Source organism: Sparus aurata, chromosome 6 (genome assembly GCF_900880675.1).
Source record: "Sparus aurata chromosome 6, fSpaAur1.1, whole genome shotgun sequence".
NCBI classification, from domain to species: domain Eukaryota; kingdom Metazoa; phylum Chordata; class Actinopteri; order Spariformes; family Sparidae; genus Sparus; species Sparus aurata.
In genome coordinates, this window is record NC_044192.1 from 34,769,018 (window position 1) to 34,790,289 (window position 21,272).

General features: G+C 42.0%; 1 protein-coding gene across 1 annotated transcript in view; it reads right to left on the reverse strand.

Annotated features, from left to right (window-relative positions):
• The window catches only part of ptpdc1a (protein tyrosine phosphatase domain containing 1a), a 42,677-nt gene that overhangs the window by 15,005 nt on the left and 6,400 nt on the right, over window positions 1-21,272 (reverse strand). Inside the window, exons 2-5 of the mRNA XM_030421020.1 lie at window positions 10,731-10,826; window positions 3,438-3,609; window positions 2,980-3,060; window positions 1,456-1,574 (exon numbers count right to left, since the gene is read on the reverse strand). Coding sequence (XP_030276880.1) covers window positions 1,456-1,574; window positions 2,980-3,060; window positions 3,438-3,609; window positions 10,731-10,818 — 460 coding nt within the window. The 5' untranslated portion in view covers window positions 10,819-10,826. The remainder of the gene's footprint in view (window positions 1-1,455; window positions 1,575-2,979; window positions 3,061-3,437; window positions 3,610-10,730; window positions 10,827-21,272) is intronic.

The following is a 21,272-nucleotide window of genomic DNA, read 5'->3' on the forward strand; positions in this document are numbered from 1 at the left end:
CCTTACAGTTAAGAAGCTGGAACCAGCAAATGTCAACTGTGTTCCTTGAAAAATTAATTAAATGATTCATCAATTATGGAAATAGGCTACTCCTTTTATTTTGATCATCAATCATTTCCTCAACTAATTGCTGCAGCTCTACTACTAAACTCTTATAACTACTAAACCTAATTTACCCTCGGAGATTAATAAAGTTATCCATCTGTCGACCTACCTACGGGTGGTGCAGCCTCTTTAGGTGATGCATCCATACAATGGGTGTCATGATTCTCCAAATCCATGATTGATTTTAAGATTATGATTTAAACATTTCTTTTCAGCACTGATGGCTATACCAGTGTTGGTCGTTATATTCGTAAAGTTAAAAGGATTACTGGTTTTATGCCCTGACGGCTTTCATTTACATTATGCTACACGGTTATAAAGTGTGATAAAATCTGCATTTATTCAGTATTTATGTTCCTAATACATACTGATACTTTTTTAATCATTTTTCTAAAGTCCGACTTACCCTATAATTTTTTCTGCAATAAAAAAAGTGTGCATGAGCTTCTTGTGTTTTCAGAACACCTGTGTACAAGAAGGGGATGAGCAGACTCTATTTCCTGAGGAAGCTGAGATCCTTCAACGTGTGCAGCAAGATGTTGAAAATCTTTCACCAGTCTGTTGATGCAAGCGTCATTTTCTTTGCTGCTGTGTGTTGGGGCAGCAGCATCAGAGCCAGCGACACCAACAGACTTGACAAAAACATCAAGAAGGCTGGCTCTGTACTTTGTCTCAGGTAGGAGTCCTTTGAGACCGTGGTGGAGAGGAGAACACTGAACAAACTTTTATCCATCATGGACAATGATCAGCACCCTCTCCATCACACAGTAGACAGACAGCGGAGCACCTTCTCTCACAGACTGCTCCAGCTCCGCTGTCGAAGGGACAGATATAGGAAACCTTTTCTGCCACATGCCATCACACTGTACAACAACAGCTAAACCTCAGGTCATATCACAAAGTCTCTACGCACTTTGGTTTTGTACACTCTGTTCACCGCACCTTATATTTTATCTTGCACTACAGTTACTCTGCTTATTTATACACTTTTCATACATTTTGCACATTACTTTTTTCTATTGCAATTTAATGTGTCTAGGTTGTTCCTCTTATTTCATTGTGTTGTTACTGTCTCTGTGTGTAATGCTGCTGCTACACCATCATTTCCCAGCTTGGAATCAATAAAGTAAGTAAGTAAGTAAGTAAGTAAGTAAGTAAATAAGTAAGTCAGTAAGTCAGTCAGTCTGTCTGTCTATCTATCTATGCCCATCAGTTCATGTTCATGTCATGGGTTACATTCAGGATTTTGTTTTTTCTCAGACAACTACTACATGTTTTATTGGGTTGTGTTTTGTTGTGAGGGAATTTACAGTGTGTATTGGTGAAGGCGGAGAAAAGAAAGAAACTCACTGCCTGCCTCCATGAAAGTTTCCGGTCGATAAGTAAAACCGCTCTCCTGCTCCAGTGGGTTTCCACAGCTGGCATGTTCTCCTGGCCGCTGAAGGTTGATGACTGTCTTCAAACCACATCTGAGCACAGCAACAGGTCCATATCAGTGTACAGAACAATACACGCAGTATTTCAACACAAATCAACACATCACATAGGTAGGGTCAAAAAGTCTGAGACCACTAAATAAATTACTTCTATTTTATATTTGTTGTGAATGTAATACGATTATTCATTACAAATATTAGTATCAGCCTTGAAGTTTAATGGAAAGTTAAATCTTTAAAAATGTTATGAGAATTTCAGAATATTTCATTATTGCCCACCTTTTGCTTTAGAAGATTTAAGACCTTATTTCCAGCCACCTGCTTCACACAAAGATGGGGGGCAGTTTTTCTCCCTTCTCAAGTTTAGTTAAAACTTTTTGTCATTTACCTTATATATTTTATTTGTTTCTTCACAAATTCGTAATTGCAAGTTGTTAAAATGTAAATACCGAAATTATTACCATGCAAGTATGTATTTACCCATATATTCACCATTGCTCAGTTGCATTCTTTTGTTACACAATAAGTGATAATAAAGCTTTTGCAGGTATACATTATTACTCAATTCTGAGAACAGTTCATTCCATTAGTGTAACAAACACAGGTCTGTGTAAGCAGGCATACTAAACAACCATTATAAACCACATTTGAGTAAAACTGGCACAACAGCCCTTTCCAGCCGGTTTGAATGTTTCTTGTGTTATGACAAAATGTATTACAGAAGGGACGGCCTGTACTGGCTGCTTCGGGCTGGTTGGCGAGGGATATCTCTGCAATGCAAATTTCACAAAATGTATCTTTAATGGCAGCCTGCTCTCGAGCTGGCATTGACTCCACAACAACTCATGTTATCTTAGCCTGATTTGACAGTTCCACAAGGCTTCTTGTGCTGATCCCAAACAGACCTCAGCTTTGACAGAACTAACTTAAACACCAAAAACAATCAAAGAATCCTGACTGTCGTAGACTGCACAGTCACCTGACATCAAACCTATTGAACAATTATTTTCAGTGGGTTGAAAACAAGCATTCTTTGACATCCCAAGATGCTTGGTGTCAAATCATGCAGGGATACATGAGTCAGTAAGTTTGCACAAACGTGGAGTGAATGCTGTCACAAAAGCAAAAAGGGGGACATAACAAATAAGGCATTCTGACATTCATTCAATTTTTAAAGATTCAACTTTTCTCTTAAATTATTTTGCTGATACCACATTTTGCAATTTAAAAACGTGCATTGCATTCAAAACAAATGCAAAATAGAGATATTTTGACTAGTGGCTTCAGAATTTTCTACCCTATTGTACATTACACCACTGCATGTGGAGCAAATCGTTCAGAAACCAAATTCCATTCAATGTTAATCTAATGTTGTGAAAAATTTAAATAAATCAAGAAAAACATTTAGATGGAGGTGTGAAGATGGAGGCTACTGTACCTTTGGAATTGTTCAATTATATTATATTTCCCTATGATTTCAGTAGAAGGCCTTGCCATAGCAAGCAACTTGTCAGTAATCCTGTAAATGGAGAATATGACAAGTTAGGGGGAGTTGTAGTACATACAACACAATGAAAAATAAATGTTTAAAGTTAAACACAACTTTAAAGAGCTCAAGATACCAAAGAACGAAAGAAGGAAAGAAAGAAAGAAAGAAAGAAAGAAAGAAGGAAAGAAAGAAATATCTGAAGACACTGAAACACACTGAAACTAAACATCTCACTTGTTTAGTGATTACATTTTAAAAACAGACCAAAACCAGGACAAATGTATTGACTTTTCATGTGACTACTAATGTGGACATCAATGACCCGTGTTGACTGAACAGCACAAAGATGAAAAGTACAAGACAACTGAGGGCTGAAAGAGATGTGGTGGAAAGACAGACTGACGTACCAGGACGAATAGAGTCCCTTGACGGCTTGCTCCTGATCACTCCAGCGAGACGGATTCTCATATTTACAGGCTCTCCCTCCACATGCCATGGAGCACTGCATGTGACCCGGGATGACATGCCTCAGGGTCTCCCCCATCTTGGTGTACTTTGCTGTAGGAACCCTAGTGTTGGCTGCAGAGAAAAAAACAAAAAAGGAAACAATTTGACTATACTCATCAGTGTTTAGTGCACGCTCTCCTTACAGCTTAAGTTATCATCAAGCCCCTAATTACAAAACACTAGCTCTGTCTTCAGTGGTTACATCTCCTGGTCTTGCATTCAGTGGGAGGCTCCGGCTCGTTCATGCTGATGGCCACAATGACTCTGTGGGAGGAGGAGGACAGGATCTCAAAGGCAGAGCTTCGTCTGCGCTGCAAGACCTTCAACAGGATGTCCGAGGCTGAGTGCCTGCAGCCGTGCTGCCTCACGGTGCCAGTCATCTGACCAGTTATGGAGTGGCGTCCTTGGTGCAGTGGCATCTTAAAATGCTGGTTGTGGTAGTGCTTACACTGAGAGTATCAGTGTACCAACACAGAATCTTGGCTTAGCAGTTCTGTGCCCACAGTAAATTATCACACAATCAGCCGTTGGCAAAGAGGGGCAAATACTACCTATCAGTTCATCAGCAGCAGCTGAAGTGTCACCATGGCAACCAAAGTCATCAGTGGGAGGTAGATGGGGGCGAATGTTGCGCACACAAAAGCACAGAACAGATCTGAGGCAGACAGCTTGTAAATAAAAGAGGAGAATGCTGTTCTCCCCTGCTTACAGGGCCATATATCTGGTGGTGTTGCTGAACATACTGTGTACAAGACAATCAAACCTTTTTATGATTTGATTAAATCAGCAATAGTCAAGTAGTTTCTATACACAGGGATGTGACATATGATTAAATAACACTGGGAGTTATGTTTATATTAGGGATGTCCCAATCAGGTATTTTTTTTTTTTACCCCTATACCGATCCGAGTCCTTTACTATTTAGTAAATGCCGATACGAGTCCTGATCTGATACTTAGCCTTAACTAATATTTTCCTGGATAATACAGCTGCATTAAGAAAAAAAAGTACCTGCATCCCAGCTGTTCCTTTATAGGTTTTTTATTTTGTCGAAACAAGGAATAAACTTTCATATGGCTCTTTCTTATTCTGCATATGCTGTTGCAACATTGGCCTACTACATTCCTTGAGTCAGCAGATGAGTCTGTGACGCTGCACTGTGACAGCAGACCCTTGTGTACAGCCAGCTGAAGTGTTGCTGAAGTGTGTGCGAGACGCAGCCCACGCTTGCACCTCCATCATCACCCATTGCTTTTTTCATATTCCTTATGTTGTCAAGTAAAATGACGTGGACGCATTGCTTGTTTATTTCACACACGTTCAGCATCTCCTCGAATGCCTGTTTTCCATACTCTGCTGTATGAGACCCACAAAGTGCGCATACCAGCACGTTGTAACTCGAAAGTTGAATAAATGTAATGTAATGCCGAGATGGTAAGGCATACTGGAGATCAGTGGTGTGCACAAGGGTGAGGCAGGGGGGGCAGTCTCCCCCCCCTCGTGGCCCAATTGTTGAAAAACGTGCGTTAAAGTGCCCTCCTGGGAATCAAAACACGCGCTAAAGTGCCCTCCTGGGAGTCAAAATGTGCGCTAAAGTGCCCTCCTGGGAGCCAAAACGCGTGCTAAAGTGCCCTCTTGGCTGGTTAAAACATGATAAACTGCCCTTTTGGGTGGCAAAAATACACACCAAAGTGCTCTCTTGGGAGCCAAAACGTGCGCTAAAGTGCCCTCTTGGGAGCCAATACGCACGCTAAAGTGCCCTCTTGGGTGGCAAAAACGCGTGTTAAAGTGCCCTCTTTGGAGATAAAACGCGAGCTAAAGTGCCCTTATTTTCGCCCCTGCCCTTCAAAACGTCTGTGCATGCCACTGCTGGAGATTCAAAAACTCAAGGTGACGAAGAAAACCCTGATCCGGAGATGAACTGGATATCCAGTGCGCTTAATTCAGTTACCTTCTCTGTAATATTTTATCGTACCAAATGAGTAGTATCAAATGCAGCTCTTCTGTTACCCCATCGCGAAATGGTCATATTGCAGATGTTATATGTCGCTGTTGGACTGCTTTTGCTTTCTCATTGAATTTATTTCCACACTGCAGACATTTTATCCACAGGTTTGCCAGAGTAACGTTACATGCGCATCTGAGTTCTGCCACAAATTGTGCTCTGGCATAAAAAATAAAAAAAATCGGCCATGGGTCCACATTCAAAATTGCCGATCCCGATCAGTGGAAAAATGCTCATATCGGCCCTGATCCTGATCCTGCAGATAGGATCTGGACATCCCTAGTTAATATGAAATATATTGTAAGTGCTACATTTGTCTATTACTTTCATTGTAACAACGGATGATTATTGAAAGTATTCACAGGCCAAAATTATGTAAAACTGATTAGTCGGGCAACATTCAGTTTCAAAATAGGGCTGGTTCAATGGGGACAAAATCACATCTCGCGATGATTGATCAAATACCTTCAGTGTTTCCCCTAGGATGGAGTTGTAGCAGTGGAGGTGAGTGTTCGCCCGCGTGCAAAGGCAAAGCGCAAAGGCAAAGCGCAAAGTGCACCCTGCCGGGAGGTTTCTATGTGTCTGCCGCCACTAGAGGGGCTCTTTACACTTGAGTACATAACAGTACATTTGTGCACAGTAATGAGCAGGGGAAATGTCTGTCTCAAGTTTTAGGAAAATACACTTTTATGAACACAATAAAACAATTATTGACAATAATTTAACAAAAAATATATTAACAACCTACACAGTAAAATCACATGATAACACAAATACTAGAACAATCCCAAAGGTCTGTGCCTCTGTGAATTAATCTGTCAGTAATTTGAGATTGACAGCTTCCGCGCGTCACAGTGGCCCTCGCGCATAGTAATGCTGCATTCGAGACAGTAGGAATTTTCAGACCTCCTTCTATAACAAAGTACACTGGAACGCCACTCAAAGTCGGAGTGAACTCGGCACAAATCCATCTACCCCGAATGATAATCCTGAGTCTGTGATCAGTGTTGCTTGCTTCATGGTTGACATCTACCCGGTGCTTGTTAAAACCGTTGTGCTGACATTATCAAGTAACTCAAAGTTTCTCGTTGCACCTTCTCCAAACCTGGCGCTAACAATACCTTCGTTGTGGAGTATGCTGAGAGACAGCGCAGCGCGGCACGGCACGGAATAGCAGAGTTTAGCGCGGCGTATCACCTGCATCAACCGGTAACGGTATAGAGACAATGACAATGATAGCTGCCAAGCATAATATGACAATAGTACGGAAGAGGATTAGGGCCACATGAGAATTCTGAGAAAAAAGTCAGAATTCTGAGAATAAAGTCAGAAGTCTGCACATGTAAAAATTTTTTTAGTTCTGACTTTAATCTCAGAATTCTGAGAAAAAAGTCAGAATTCTGAGATTAAAGTCAGAATTCTGACTTTTTTTCTCAGAATTCTGACTTTAAAGTCAGAACTAAAAAAAAAATTCACATGTGGCCCTAATCCTCTTCTGTACAATAGAACCATGGATACTGGCAGCCAAAATTGTTATATTAAAATTCAATTTTCTAACAGCAGTAAGAAATACCGTAACAGGCTTCATAGTCTCTATAGGTGGCCCACTGTAGTTCGTTATTTATATTCATAAATGGCCTCAAACAGGTGTGTGATTGACCTGGATATGAAGCGTCCATAGCACAAAATGATACAACGTTAGTTTCTAAAGAGACAAGACTGAGCCGACTCTCCACCTCTCCTCTCTCCTCGTTTAAAAAGAAAAAAAAAAACTCAGCAGCGGCGGTCCGCCACTGCTAGGTGCATATAAGGGAAACACTGACCTTGATATTATGGGAACAGTTTTAGGGCTGGGACGACGCGTCGACGTAATCGACGACATAAATTCGTCGACATGAATAATTTGCGTCGATGCGTCGCCCCAAACAGGAAGTGGTAGTACCTGCAGAGGCTGAGAATAGCCCCTCTCACACAGAGACGCTGCATTAACGCCGCAGCGGCGGTTTGTCAATTCTCCGCCGTTGGTAATTCACACAGTGTGAGGCACCGCTGTAATAAAGACGAACTGGCATGTAATTCACACAGAAAGTTGCGCTGCCGCTCCTAAAGAGACGTGACGGTACAAGTCACCATGATGACGTTGGGGTGTTTCCCAGGTGTCCCCCCTGGCAATCTAAACCCGTGGACCGTTTATAATGTGTAGTGATTGAGAACCCGGCCCCCTAAACATCCTGGAAGATGAAAGAGTTACGTTTTTTGCGCTAAATTACATTATTACATAATCGCCATCAGTAAACAGGTCGCTGCGTGACTCTGTCACTTGTGGGGACAGAGGCTGTTTTCTGGGGGAAAGTTCACTGAAGTCTCGGTCGTGAGGGCTGACCATTGCAGTGATTTCTATCAACACAACCACTTGAGTGAGTTAAAGGTTTTTGCTGGGGACAGACGCTGTTTTTCGGGCAGAAATGTGATGAAGAGTTGGTAGGACAGGCGGGAGGACAGACGCTGCTCCGCCTACAACTGTGGTATTTTTTTTCTTTACATAAGTTACCAATGACAGTTACAGTTACTACGTTACTTTTGTTTGGTCATGTAACGTTAAATTAATTGTTAGATTAGTCGACTAATCGAAAAAATAATCGCTAGACTAATCGTTTGAAAAATAATCGTTTGGGACAACTTTAAACAGTTTACAGTTTACTTGGGCAGGCCTCTGTGAGGACGACGCTATCCAAGTTACAATCTGCCCTCACTCTTCCCCACCCACCTACTGTCAATCATCAGATGTTGTCAATCATGCTCTCTGATATGACATCCCTCCTGTGCCCTGACTGTGATACAACCTCTTCTACAAAATTAAGGCCTATTTATGCTGCTGTTTTTTACAAACTTGTAAGTTTACCTGGTTGTTACAATGCCATTCAGTGCATGCTGCGTCTGATCAGCTACGTAATTAACAACATGCTTCCTCCAGAACACAACTTAATCAGTCTGGTAAGTTTAGAAAATGACCTCACTTTATGGTAATGTACCCCTAAAACCAGTAAGAGACAGCATTTATGACTCATCACAATTTAACAATATCCAAAAGCGATGATGATGTAAAGTCTCATACCTCGATAACAACATAATGTTGATGTATTGCCTGGACCTAGTTAATAATGAAATACAACTAAGAGAAGTGAGAAAATCCTCATATTTGAAGCTGGAATCAGCTGAATCATGTTATAGACTTGGAGCATATATATTTCAAACTTACATTACTACTGCCTGCTTCTGCTAAAAATAGTTATTAAGCTTTTTATGATAAATGCATTTTTGTATACCTGAATATGAATAACAATGGGAAAACGTGTATCCACTAGTTCAAGACAAGACTGTTACGTACTTGTAATATAGACATTGTGCTTCCAGCCCTGCTCAACAATTCATTAGTCAGTCCAGCATCAGACTGAGGCCAAAAGGTGAACTGATCCTGCTGGTTAACTGAGGCTCTCAGTGTGTGGGAGCCGCAAGCAGATACACACAGCAAAGATGAGAGCGGGTTGCAGCAACAGAAAGAATGAGATCTACTGTATAAAATACAGTTAAAATCAGCCACATTCAGCAGTCCTCGTTATTACTTGTTAGCCCTGAAGTGTATTATTATTATTATTATTATTATTATTATTATAATAAAGGAACACAAATGTTCTACTGAAATTAAGATCAGAACATTTTCAATAGACAGGATGAGAATTCATAACTCAATATATTTTAGGAAGGTGTACACAACATGTCCCAACAAATGGCTGACAACATGCAACCTATAGTCTGTGTAAAAAGTGTTGATCATATAATGGGCTCTTTCTGATATCATCATCTCCAATTGCAAGAAAATAACAGAAAAAAAACAGAAAACGACAAGCCAGCTGGGATTTCATGGGTTGGGTACAGGACTCCCACCCAGAAAACAGGGCTTTGTATCCCAATTGGAAAATATTATTATACTGTGTAATTATCATTTTCACACAAAGTTCACATATTCATTTTTTCTCGCACATTTCAATTCTCAGTGGCTAGCTTTAGGAAAACATGATTTGTGTTAAAATAGATTCTTCATGACATGACAGTAAATTCTCCCACATGTATGTTATTCTTTTTCTCAAAAAAACATGATCATGGTCATTTTCAATGGTCCTAGATCAACATTAATCATGATCTGCCAGGAACAAGACCAACATGGCATTATCAGCTCAGGCATGCATACTGGGGTCTAAGACATTCTAACAATTCTATCAATCCTTTGTACTTCTGGATTAGCTACTGTAATTGTTGTGGGGGTTTATGGATGGTTGGTAGTAGTAGTAGCAGTATAATATAGAGGTAATTATGACCAGATCCACATTCTTTATATTTAGTCAATAATTAAAAATAGAACAGTTGTCAACTAAATGTATCGTGTTTCATTTTTCCGGTTTCCACACCAAATCTGTGTGTATATATTTTCATGATGGCTCATGGAGTGCAGCATCAACACATTTAATCACTGAAAAAATGATTATTGCATAAAATATACTCGCTACATTAATGTCTATCAGAGTAGCAAACACTGACACATCTATGTCTTTTAAGAGACATAACTATGTTCTCTGGCCATATTATAGGCCATATCTGTGATGTCATATTTCTCATCCACAAAACACTAATAACCACCACCATTAACAATACTGTTTTGTATCCATGTTTTATCAATGGAAATGGAGTGGATGGGTGTTTCTGTAACCATCAGGAAAAATCCTTGTCAGAAAAATAGATTACTGACCCCTGAACTACACTTTATCCATAGAGTAGATCTTAGAATTATACTTACAATTTATTGTAATCCTGATGTCCAGCTACAAAAATAGCCTCATCTCATAACAAATGAATCGCCTTTGTTTGTCTGACCTGAAAGTTTGGTCTCAATATTAATACCGTTATAATATAATAAATTATTTCTGGCTTGCAAATTGCCAGCCTGTGAGCCCACATGATAATATCTTGTATGATTTCTAATCCATCTCTAATTTTACCATGACACATGAAAGAAAGGAATCTTCAATCAATGAAGCTCTTTCAAGTCTAGAACACTGTTCTGTTGCTTTACAAAACATACATAAATAAATCCAGCGGCTTTTCTTGTATTGCTTTTGTGGAGCTCTCTTACCTGTCTCCATCTCTCTGCTGATCTCTCCAATGCGGGCTTCACTCATGGAGTAAGGCAAGTCACTCAGGATGCTGACACCAGCTGCCATGGCACAGGCTGAAAGGTGTGTACAAACATTGTGTGTCAAAGGCAGATGAAAAAAACAAACAGCTTACATCAGACGCTTTGGTTTGCTGACAGTCACAAGGTGCACAAACACAAATGAGATATGAGGAGCATGAGTGGTGTTGCTAGGCAAGATATCCCAGGGGAGAGAGGGAAATGTGCAAACCAAGCCACCATGTCAGCAGCTCATGTGTCAGTCTGGCCACTGCATCTCTGAGGGCAGGGGGGTGTGGCCTGGGGACAACAGTGGGAGCTCAGAGCACAAACCTGTGATACACGGTGCTTAGTTACACAGCGCACTGACTTCAGCAGCACCCACACAGTCCAAACAGAAACACTTCGACATGACTACAAGTGACATGTCATCATCATACACAGCTACACTTCAATATGTTTTCAGCTGCAACCAGTTAGAATAGTACGAAAGTGTATTGCTGCCACACAAGAAAATCTATCATATTATAACGTGAAAATGTTATTGTACAAATGTGATAAGTGTTACATTATAACATAATCATAATCATTTATACTGTAAGAACATATGACTTATCACATTCATACAAAAATGATTTTTTTTCTGGTGTGACAGCAAAACCAACCCATAGAATAGAGATTTGTCAAATTCATCCTATTTTATTAGAAGATCCCACACTTGAATTACTCAAGCGAACAAATGCACTCTACTGTGCAGCTTCAGAGCTAACTTGTTGACCTGCACATCTGTCAGTAAATTCGAGTTAAAACACAGACTTCGCTTATCCTGTGCGAATGTGCCGCACGAAACACAGACGTGATGGGATAATTTCTAAATCATTTGAGGTCCCCAGGTAATACTAGTCCTGTGCGAAGAGCTGCATTTTCCCCGTAGCCAAATACCGGAGTGTTGCCAAACAATTTAACTCTGGCGTTATTGGGTTGTTTCGGTTGGTGGGGGACATTATTGCGTCCCTCACCAACTCAACCACAACTTCAATCCCTTCGCGGTGCATCCGACATCATTTTAATAATTCCCTGTCATTTAGCGTCTCCAAAACATTCAGCTGTGACTAGGTCTTAGCGAGTTAGGAGTCCTCTGGACTACTTCTAAGGTCTCCCAGACTTAGGTGCTACTTTTAGGCCTAAAATGTTTTGTGAATAACTCTCATTTTCAAAAATCCTGTCCTTTCAAAAATCCTGTCCTAAAGTTACAACTGACACGGCCATTATTTTTAGGAGTTGCTCCTAAATTCGCCTGTTGGGAGCTATAGCCTTAAGATTCTTTGTGAATACGGGCCCTGATATATGTAGCCTGATGAGAGTTGTATCACATAGTGCCAATGTAACTGTGTGGACCAAATGTTTCTCACATTACACCCAAACCTCTAATAGGCTTCAGTACTTGTTCTACCTGGTGTTGCAGTAGTGAAACTCTGCACCTTTACAGCGCTCTGCCTCCATGTGGTCCATTAACAATTAAGCAGGGTCGTTGTACTGCACATGCTAAGTTTTTGATGGGCAAATGATTCCTTGACCTTATTTTTCCCTTCCACTCTGATAAAGTCAAGAGTAGGATGTAGGATGAGTAGGATGGCTTGATCAAAGGGCAAGCAGCATATGAGGTGTTTACTAACTTTCTCTCTCCTTTATATTCTTTATGGTTTCTCAACTTCTTTCCATCACACACTGTTTGAAAGGCACAACAAAGTCATGCATCAGGACCCCAGGGGCAAACTACTGGTTTAGAGTAATTTCATACCACAAATTACAGTTTCATCATTACATTATAAAAAAAAAATATCATTGGGAAACTATAACCCTGCTAATATAAAATATAATCAGCCTAAAGTTACTGAAATGAGTCATGGAACAAATAAAGATTATGGTGAGCTAACTAAGTGTTGAGAGTGGCGTAACTCTTCCGTGAATAGGGCGATGCGTGAGGTGTGCATAAGGTATGAGTGGGCGAGCGAGAGTGAGGGAGTGTGTGTACGTGCAGAGGGCAGACAGTGAGTGGATGAGAGAGAAAAGGAGCAACTTAACAGTAGCCCTTTTTAGATAAAACAGAGGTGTAATATTGCCAAAAGCCGCTTCTGGGGTAGGCGTAAACATGTGACGTGACATGAAGCTCGAAGTTGGGCTGTGAACAATGACAACGAATTTGCCTTCAAAATAAGAGCTTTACATTGCACCCCATTGAAGTTTAGAATTGGATTCTTAGCAGGGGGCTTTTAATTTTAAACTAGTGACCGGACTTAGCTTGCCGACACAACAACAAGCTAACACAACCAAACAGCTACAGAGACAGAGGAGACGCTAGCATCTCCTGGATCTCATGATGGACTGACTGCTGTGATCAGCTGTTTCTTGGTTTTAAAACTCCCTGGCTGTGGGTCACACTACAGTGCAGGTCATTGACACCTCCGCCCACCTCACGCAGAGGCCGGCACATTGCCGCCTTGTTTTTAGATAGCAGGCGAGGCTCTGAGGTGGAAAATTGGCGGACCAAAACAGACCCCCAATTTGCCGGCCTCTGTCTAAAACCGCAGACCGAGACGCCAAAAGGACGGGCAAATTGGCGGCTTGGTGCCCTGTCTGTGAAGTGGCTCTACATCCGGGATGGGATATTGGTGAGGCGGTTCTACTGTCTGGATGACACCCAGTTCTATCCACAAATTGTGCTGCCTCGTGTTTTTCGCCCTAGTGTTATGAGACAGATGCATGAGGGGAAGGTTGGTGTGGAGCGCACTGTAGCCCGGCTGCAGACCCAATACTTCTGGTACCGGATGAGAGAAGATGTTGCCCTCTGGTGCGGCACCTGCACCAGCTGCGCATCCAAAGCCAGGCCACGCAGGATACCATAAGCCCCCCTGGGCATCGTTCGTGTGGGAGCTCCTATGGAGCGCATCGCCTTGGACATTATGGGGCCACTGAATGAGATGGAGCGCAACAACAGATTCTGGTGATACAGGACAATTTCACTAAATGGGTGGAAGCCTTCCCTTTACCCGATGAGCAGGCTGTAACTGTGGCTGAAGTGCTCGCTTCGGAGTGGGTGTGTCATTATGGAGCACCACAGATGTTGCACAGTGACCAAGGCCGGAACTTCGAATCTGAAGTGTTCCAGAAAATGTGCACACTGTTCGGTATTGAGAAAACGCACACCACACCATTCCGACCCCAGTCCGATGGCCAAGTTGAAAGATTCAATGCCACCCTCCAAAAGATTCTGGCCACCACAGCGGAGCGGTGCCATTGGGACTGGGACCTCATGATCCCCTATGCTGTCATGGCATACAGAGCAACCAAGCACAGTGCAACTAGTTTCACCCCAAACTTCATGATGTTTGGGCGAGAAGTAAGTGAGCCAGTGGACCTGGTAACAGGCTTGCCTCCGGACCCTGACGTCAACCCTTCGGTCCCTGAGTATGTCCAGCACCTACGGGAGCGCCTGGAGCTGGCGCATCAAATCACCAGAGACGCCCTTGGTGAGTTGGTAAAGCGTGCAAAGAGACAATATGACAAGAACTGTTTTCGCACACAGTACCAGGTTGGCGATGCTGTGTGGTACCTCATCAAAGGCACAAAGAAAGTCAAGAATAGGGTGAAAAAGTTCCTTCCATCGTACAAAGGGCCGTATTTCATCCTGGGACAGTTGGATGACCTGGTGTATCAAATCCAGAAAGGCCCAAAGACCAGAGCAAAGGTAGTTCACCACGACCAGCTGAAACCTTATCGCTCCCGCGATGCACTGGACAGTACCTGGGCCATGGAGCAGGCTCAGAGGTGGACACCAATGGAGGTGTCACCCCCAGACGTTGACCTGGATCCTGCCGACACTAGCCCGGATCTGTCTCAACTGTTTTCCAGCACTGAGGAAACCCCCAGATGCACCTCATCAGACCCGGCAGTGGAGATTCCTGAAGCTGACGTTTCATTCCCCTTCGCTGCTCCTCATCTCGACTCTACTCCTCCTGGGGGCCCCCAGGATAGTTGGGGTGGTGTGTTGGGACAGCCTCATCAGAGCCATCGTTCTCAAAGGCCAAGCCGCCAGCGAGGGCCACCCGCCAAGTTTGGTAGCTGAATGTCACTGAATTCACGAGCAGGTTTCACAGTTTTAATGGCTATTTTCAAGGTCTGCTGTTGTGCAGTGTTTTGTGCTTTTCAAAAAATGGCTAATTTCATACGTTCATATTTGTTTAAAAAAAAAAAAAAAAAAAGGAAAAAACACTTGAGGAGTAGTGGTTTAATCGCTATACACTGGGAACAAATTTGCATTGTATATTCAGTTTAAAATTTGATTGACGTAGAAGGTTCTGTTAATATGTTCCTAACAGTCTATTTAAAGCTCAGAATACACTATGTCCGGAAGCATTGACATTACTGATGTCTTTCCAAGGTGTGTTTGCTTCACTATGGGCGCACACAAGATGGTGGACTGGTACGTGTTTGTATCCGCACTGAGAAACTGCACATTCTGCCGGCGCCCCACTTGCAATGGACTTGAAGACTTCTGGTTGTACTGAATCCTCTTAAACTGAACTGAATGCAAATGAGGCCTGTATCTGTATGAAATGCATGTTGATGTATGTTGCTGTGCTGGAGTGGAATTCTGTTAAAATTGCCATCCAGAGTGGGGGTAGTGTTGCATGAGTGGCGTAACTCTTCCATGAATAGGGCGGTGCGTGAGGTGTGCGTAAGGTGTGTGTAGGAGAGCGAGAGCGAGGGAGCGTTTGTAGGTGCAGAGGGCAGAGAGTGAGTGGATGAGAGAGAAAAGGAGTAACATAACAGTAGTAGTGACAGGCACAAGCTGTACAATACTGTTGTTGGCTGCGAATAAATGCTACGGCTCCTCAAAAGGACAGCAAAGCTTACTGGCATTATTTCACCAATCAACGACACGTGAAAGGGGGTTCACCCCGAAGGTGATAACAGACTTCGGCCCTGGAGGAGACCCTCCCCTGCGCTCCCCGGCCACGGTCCGGAAGCCGAGCAGGAACGGTGCAACATAAGGCATACAATATTTGTAATTTTTACTACTAATAAAGCACAAATTTTTGGTTATTTGGCCAACCCAACCCTCACTGCTGAGTGACAACAAGGGGTTACGGGTCCACTTTCATTCATAAAACCATGTTTGCATACGTAAACATTTGTTTACTTTCATTTCAGTGAACTTGTAACCATGTGACAACCGCATACCAAATCAGTCACCAGTAGAGTGAGTTGGCACCACCTATAAGGTAGAATAAGCCACACAAAGAAGGATTAGCAAAGGATAGCAAATGAGACTCAAGGTAAATGGCTAAAGAAAAAATCATCCTGGAGCATGAACCCATGCTGACCAACTGGAATTAAAAAAACAAAAAAAGTTTGTCTGAAGAGCTTTGGCTTAGCCAAAGCCAGCATCTTGGTGTTGGAAGGTCGCTGGTTCCGATTCCCCTGGTCAGCACGCCGAGATACTGAACCCCAAACTACTCCTACACCTTGCATGGCAGCTACAACCATCAGTGTATGAATGTATATATGCATTAATGTAAGTCACTTTTGACAAATGTAAATGGAAGGACTTTGTGCGGTCTTTGTGCAGTCGACATAGGGCCTGAGGGCCCTCACAGGACAGAAGTTGTGAAGTCTCTTAGCCTCTGCAGAAAAGTGTGCTGAAGGATAGAAATCCTCCAGGACTTTGCCTGGATACAAAATACCTGGCCAAGGCTGAAAAGCGAAGTTTGGTAGAAGGCGAACCATTTTGTCTCCTTCTACAAACACACACACAGAGCACCCATACCTTTCACAAACAGCAGAGACTGCTGCAAGGTAACCCCTGATAGTTGAATCTGTCTGACCCAAGGCAAAGAGGTGCTGGAGGAAGGAGAGAATTACGGAAATGAGGCAAGCAAAGGGATCTTCCCGCCTAGCACCACTCTAGTTGTTAAACACTGTCCACTTGACACTGTATTGCAGCCAAGTGGAGGGGGTCTACGAGGCAAGGTGTCTACCACCTCCGCGTCGAGGCCAAGTGAGTGCAAACGCTGCCATTTAATTGCCATACATGAAGCCTCACAGGCATCACATAAAATTTTAAAAACTCTCAGCGAGGAAAAATGCAGATGTCCCATCCAGCCACTCACCACTACTTCAACACGTATGTAAACACATAGGCCTACTACACAAAAACACACCAACCAACATACCATTAGCCAACATACTACCAAGGGTTTGTCACCACAAACACACTTCGAGATGTAACTTCCTGGTCAAAAAAGCCCAGCTTTGTCATCACTAAACCAGCTGGAGATGCCACTACTTCCCTATAAAAAACAGTCAACGTCATTACTAAAAACCTATATTCATTCATTTCCAGCTGAAAAATTGGTTTTAGGGTTTTGTTACTCTTCAGGGAAAACTGTCTGAAAGACACTATATTCTACAGCTGGGTCAGTGATTTATCTTTTAACCATTATTTCTCCATAAAAGAGGCAGTGTTTCCTCTAGGATTTTTTTCAGCAGTGGGGGCAGGCTCTCCGGGGATCCGTGGCGGTGTAAACAAATGACACTTGACTGCAGATTTGACTTTTACGCCCAGCATAATCCCCCTTTTTATTGAATGGCTGGCATGGAAAAGGGCTTTTTAAAGGCTGAATGTAAAAATAAAAAATAATAACAAAAATACAACAATAAAATAAAATAAAAAATAAAACAATAAATAATAATTTCTTGATGGGGCTGTAGAATCAGTGGTAAAGATTGCACCCAGGCTCAGAACAATGAATTTTTCTGGGTTTTGAGAAATATTTGAACAAGCTCATCTGAAAATGCAGTCAGCAGTTACATCATGGTGTGTATATATTCGCTTAATGCTGTCAATTAGTTTACTCACGTTAGCGACACTGAGTTGAGTTGGCACCGGGCCCAATTAATTAAGCTACCGATATGTTACGTAACCTTAGCTGGCCATCAATATTTTGCGAATGTCTATTGAACTTTGGAATCTATTATAAGTTTTCTTTAGCTAATAAGTCTACCTTTTCTCCGGTGAGTCGTTGCCCTGTTTTCAAGATGACACTCCTCTGACTCTCCGACCTGGTGCCTGGGTGCTTGCCGTGATGTCACTTTCAAGGCCGCGCTCTCGCAAGTAATTAACGTTGATGGCACCGGTAAGTGAGGGGGCGGGGGGGATCTACTCCAAAGAGTAGATACTGAGCAAGATAGTTATCTAGTTTACCTCAGCACTCGCGACACCCAACCCAGTGCAGGACTCTGCTGTGAAGGTGGAGATATGATGCGGCGGTGGTGTATTTGCGACAATTTAAAAAAAGAAAAAAAAAGAAATTTGAAGGAGCGACGGCTAGTAGAATGTAGAGGAAACACAGAGGTGAGAAAATATCATTGATAAACCTCTTCAGAGACAGGTCACACACAGCCTAGGTCACAATGGCACTCTGTCAAGAGTAAGGCTCCTGTAGTTCTTTAATAATTGATGGTGTAAACTTAGAGCCTGTCTTTTTCCATCGACACCTGTTTTGGGACTGTTTACATTGTAATCCTCATTTCCTGGCACAAACTAACATAGCACCAAATCTTGGTATAAAACTGGTTGAAGTGTTTCCAACATTACAGGCAGAAAGAAGCCTATCTAATCAGTTGAGCAGTCTGTCTCGCGGGAGCCTGACACCACTTGGCATTGTTTACAAGAAGCTCTTGATAACGAGCTGGTGAGTGAGAAGGTGTTCTTCATGACAAGTGTGACGTCAAAACTGTGTGCATCAAATATTAACAATGAGATTGAGCTTATATCATGATCACACATAAATCTCTTCACTCAAACACTAATTAAGAACAAATTAAGCAAAACACTGGTCCATAAGCTCCTGTCAGCTGGGAGGCCAGTGTGTTGGTGAATATGAGAGCGGTGGTGTGAAGGCTCTTTCTGAGAAGCTGCTAATTAGTGTGGGATGTGAGAGTAATTTCCACTGAGTGTGCTCACAAAGAAATATGGACAACAAGGCGGTGCTCCTCACACCATGTTTAATTATATGCGATGTGTCTGAACTTTGATGCTAATCAGAAAACAGGCAAACCAGAATACACATCCCTCACAATACTGCAGAAAAGCTACCTGTCACAGTAACATAAAAAAATCCCACTCCACACCTGGAGATACAGGTGTTGTCCACATGAATATGGATATCTTTCCAAAGGGATACTGTTCAACTCCATTTAAAAATGAGAAAAATAGAAATTCTGCCCATGCAACTGTTGTTTTACAAATTATAGCTGCACAGATGAGGACATCCTTATGCTAAAAAAGCCGACCAGGCCAGTAGGTGGCCCTAAACTCTTCATGGACAATACATCAATGAAACAAAGAAGAACATTCTGAGCATATAGTCAGAGACAGTTAGGAGTCAATCTTGGTATATCTGCGTCATACGAGTTTCGCATATTGCCGTGCCCATTAAGGAGACTAGCAGCAGGTTTTGAGTCTATTCAATCACAAGACCACCTGCTTAACATTCTAAAAAAAAATTTTCTTGACAAGCAAATCAGAAAAAAATCATCTCTGTTTGAGAATTCTCTCTGTCTCAGCAACACACTCTCCCAAGAGATAACACACATTTCTCTTCCATTCCTCTATCACAATACTAATACAATAAGGCACAAACATTAGATTTTCAATACCATATCTAGTACTATATCAAGTGTTGTATTGTTTTGACAAAGATGAGCAATTGTCCATCATTGACATGTTGCTCTCGCTCACACGCTGATGAAGGCTTAGTGCTGAAACACATTTGTTTTTTGCCCACAAAAAAACTTGCCGTGCTGGAGTTTCGTTCTGTGTTGATTCCAGCCACTTCTGTGCACCCACTGTATTTTAACTGCTATTAAATGTCAAGCTTTGTGTAGCAACCAACTGTAATGACAGGAACAAGTTATCTGCCTTTTCTTTTCCACAGGATGCAGACAGTTAAGTAATAAAAACCCTGGCCATAACCCTAGCTTTTAATATTATTAATATCCACGTCCACAAACGCTTAGGAGACAGGAAGTGCATACCATTTCATACCAGTGGCGCAGCTTGTAATGCATCTTTGGCATAGTGTGTTACTCTCTAGCTGTAGGAACTTAAAAACACAAACAACAGTCACTTATAATTTATTTATTTTTAGTCACAGGCTTACACCTGTCTGGAACACACAGCCTAGCAGCACTAACCAAACGTAAAAAAAACAGTGGTCCGCTGATGTTGTCTAAGGCAGCCATTCTCAACCTTGGGGTCCCGACCCCAATTGGGGTTGCGAGATGATTTCTGGGGGTCGCCAAATCATTTTGGAAAAATATAAATTTATTTATTTATTGAATTTTTATCAAAATGAACTAGTGCAGTGCCCGTAAGAAGAGTGTATTCCTATAAAAAAGTGGGAGGTTAAGAGGCTTTTTCATGGATGGCCAAATGAGGCTGTGTTTGAAGGTGGGGCGTCAGGGATATTTAGGTTTGTTGTGAAATCCGATATTCCAGGGTATAATTGGCTGTTTTTGACTATTTTTGATTTTGCCATTATATTTCACCTTTAAAACTATTTACTTGGTGTCATTATTTTCAGCACAACCTCACATGTGTGACTGTACAGTTATTTTTTTATTTTGACAAACTGTATTAACACAATGGACCTAAAATCACAAAAAAAAACATAAAATGTAAGAAAAAGTTAGATTTTTTTACTGTGAAAACCACAAATATGTTTAACAAACCATTTTTTTTTTTACTTATAATGCAAATATAAAGTGATGTTTGCTAAATTTGTGCATACATTTAAAAAATGTACAAAGTTATATGTAACTATTTACATTTAAATGCAAGCAATGCTCAGGTCTGCCTGTGCTCCTGCCTGCTCCACATTCAGCTTCTCCTCATTATTCTGACTCATTAAACAAAAAACCGACTCCAATACACACACTACACCAAACACTACATAACACACTAACTACAAACTCCAAACACGCTAAATGTCACAAATCTCTCAACTCTCAATATCGCTGTCTGTACACCGACCGTCGTTGCATGTCAATCATCCGCCTAAGTCCCTCCCACAACTTCCTGTTCCTCAACAACCAAACTTGCTGCTTGGACACTTTCGTGACAAAAGCCCGTTTTTACCGTTTCTTCCTGCACCAGACACAAAGCAAACGTGACGGGAATGTTCGCGAAAAAGCGTGGCGGACATTATTTACCCTAAGTCCGGTTTTGGACATGCCGATGCGTCCGGTCCGTCGCCTCGGGAGGTGGGCCATTTAGCTAGCGGCTAGCTGCTCACGAACATCCACAGATTCCGATTCCACTTTGTTGTCCGCACGTCTCCGGATCTCCTCAGACCCGAACAGACTCGGTCCGGACTCGTTTAATCTGATTAATCCACAACAGTCAGTTTAGATGCACAGAACAGAACAGGACCAAAC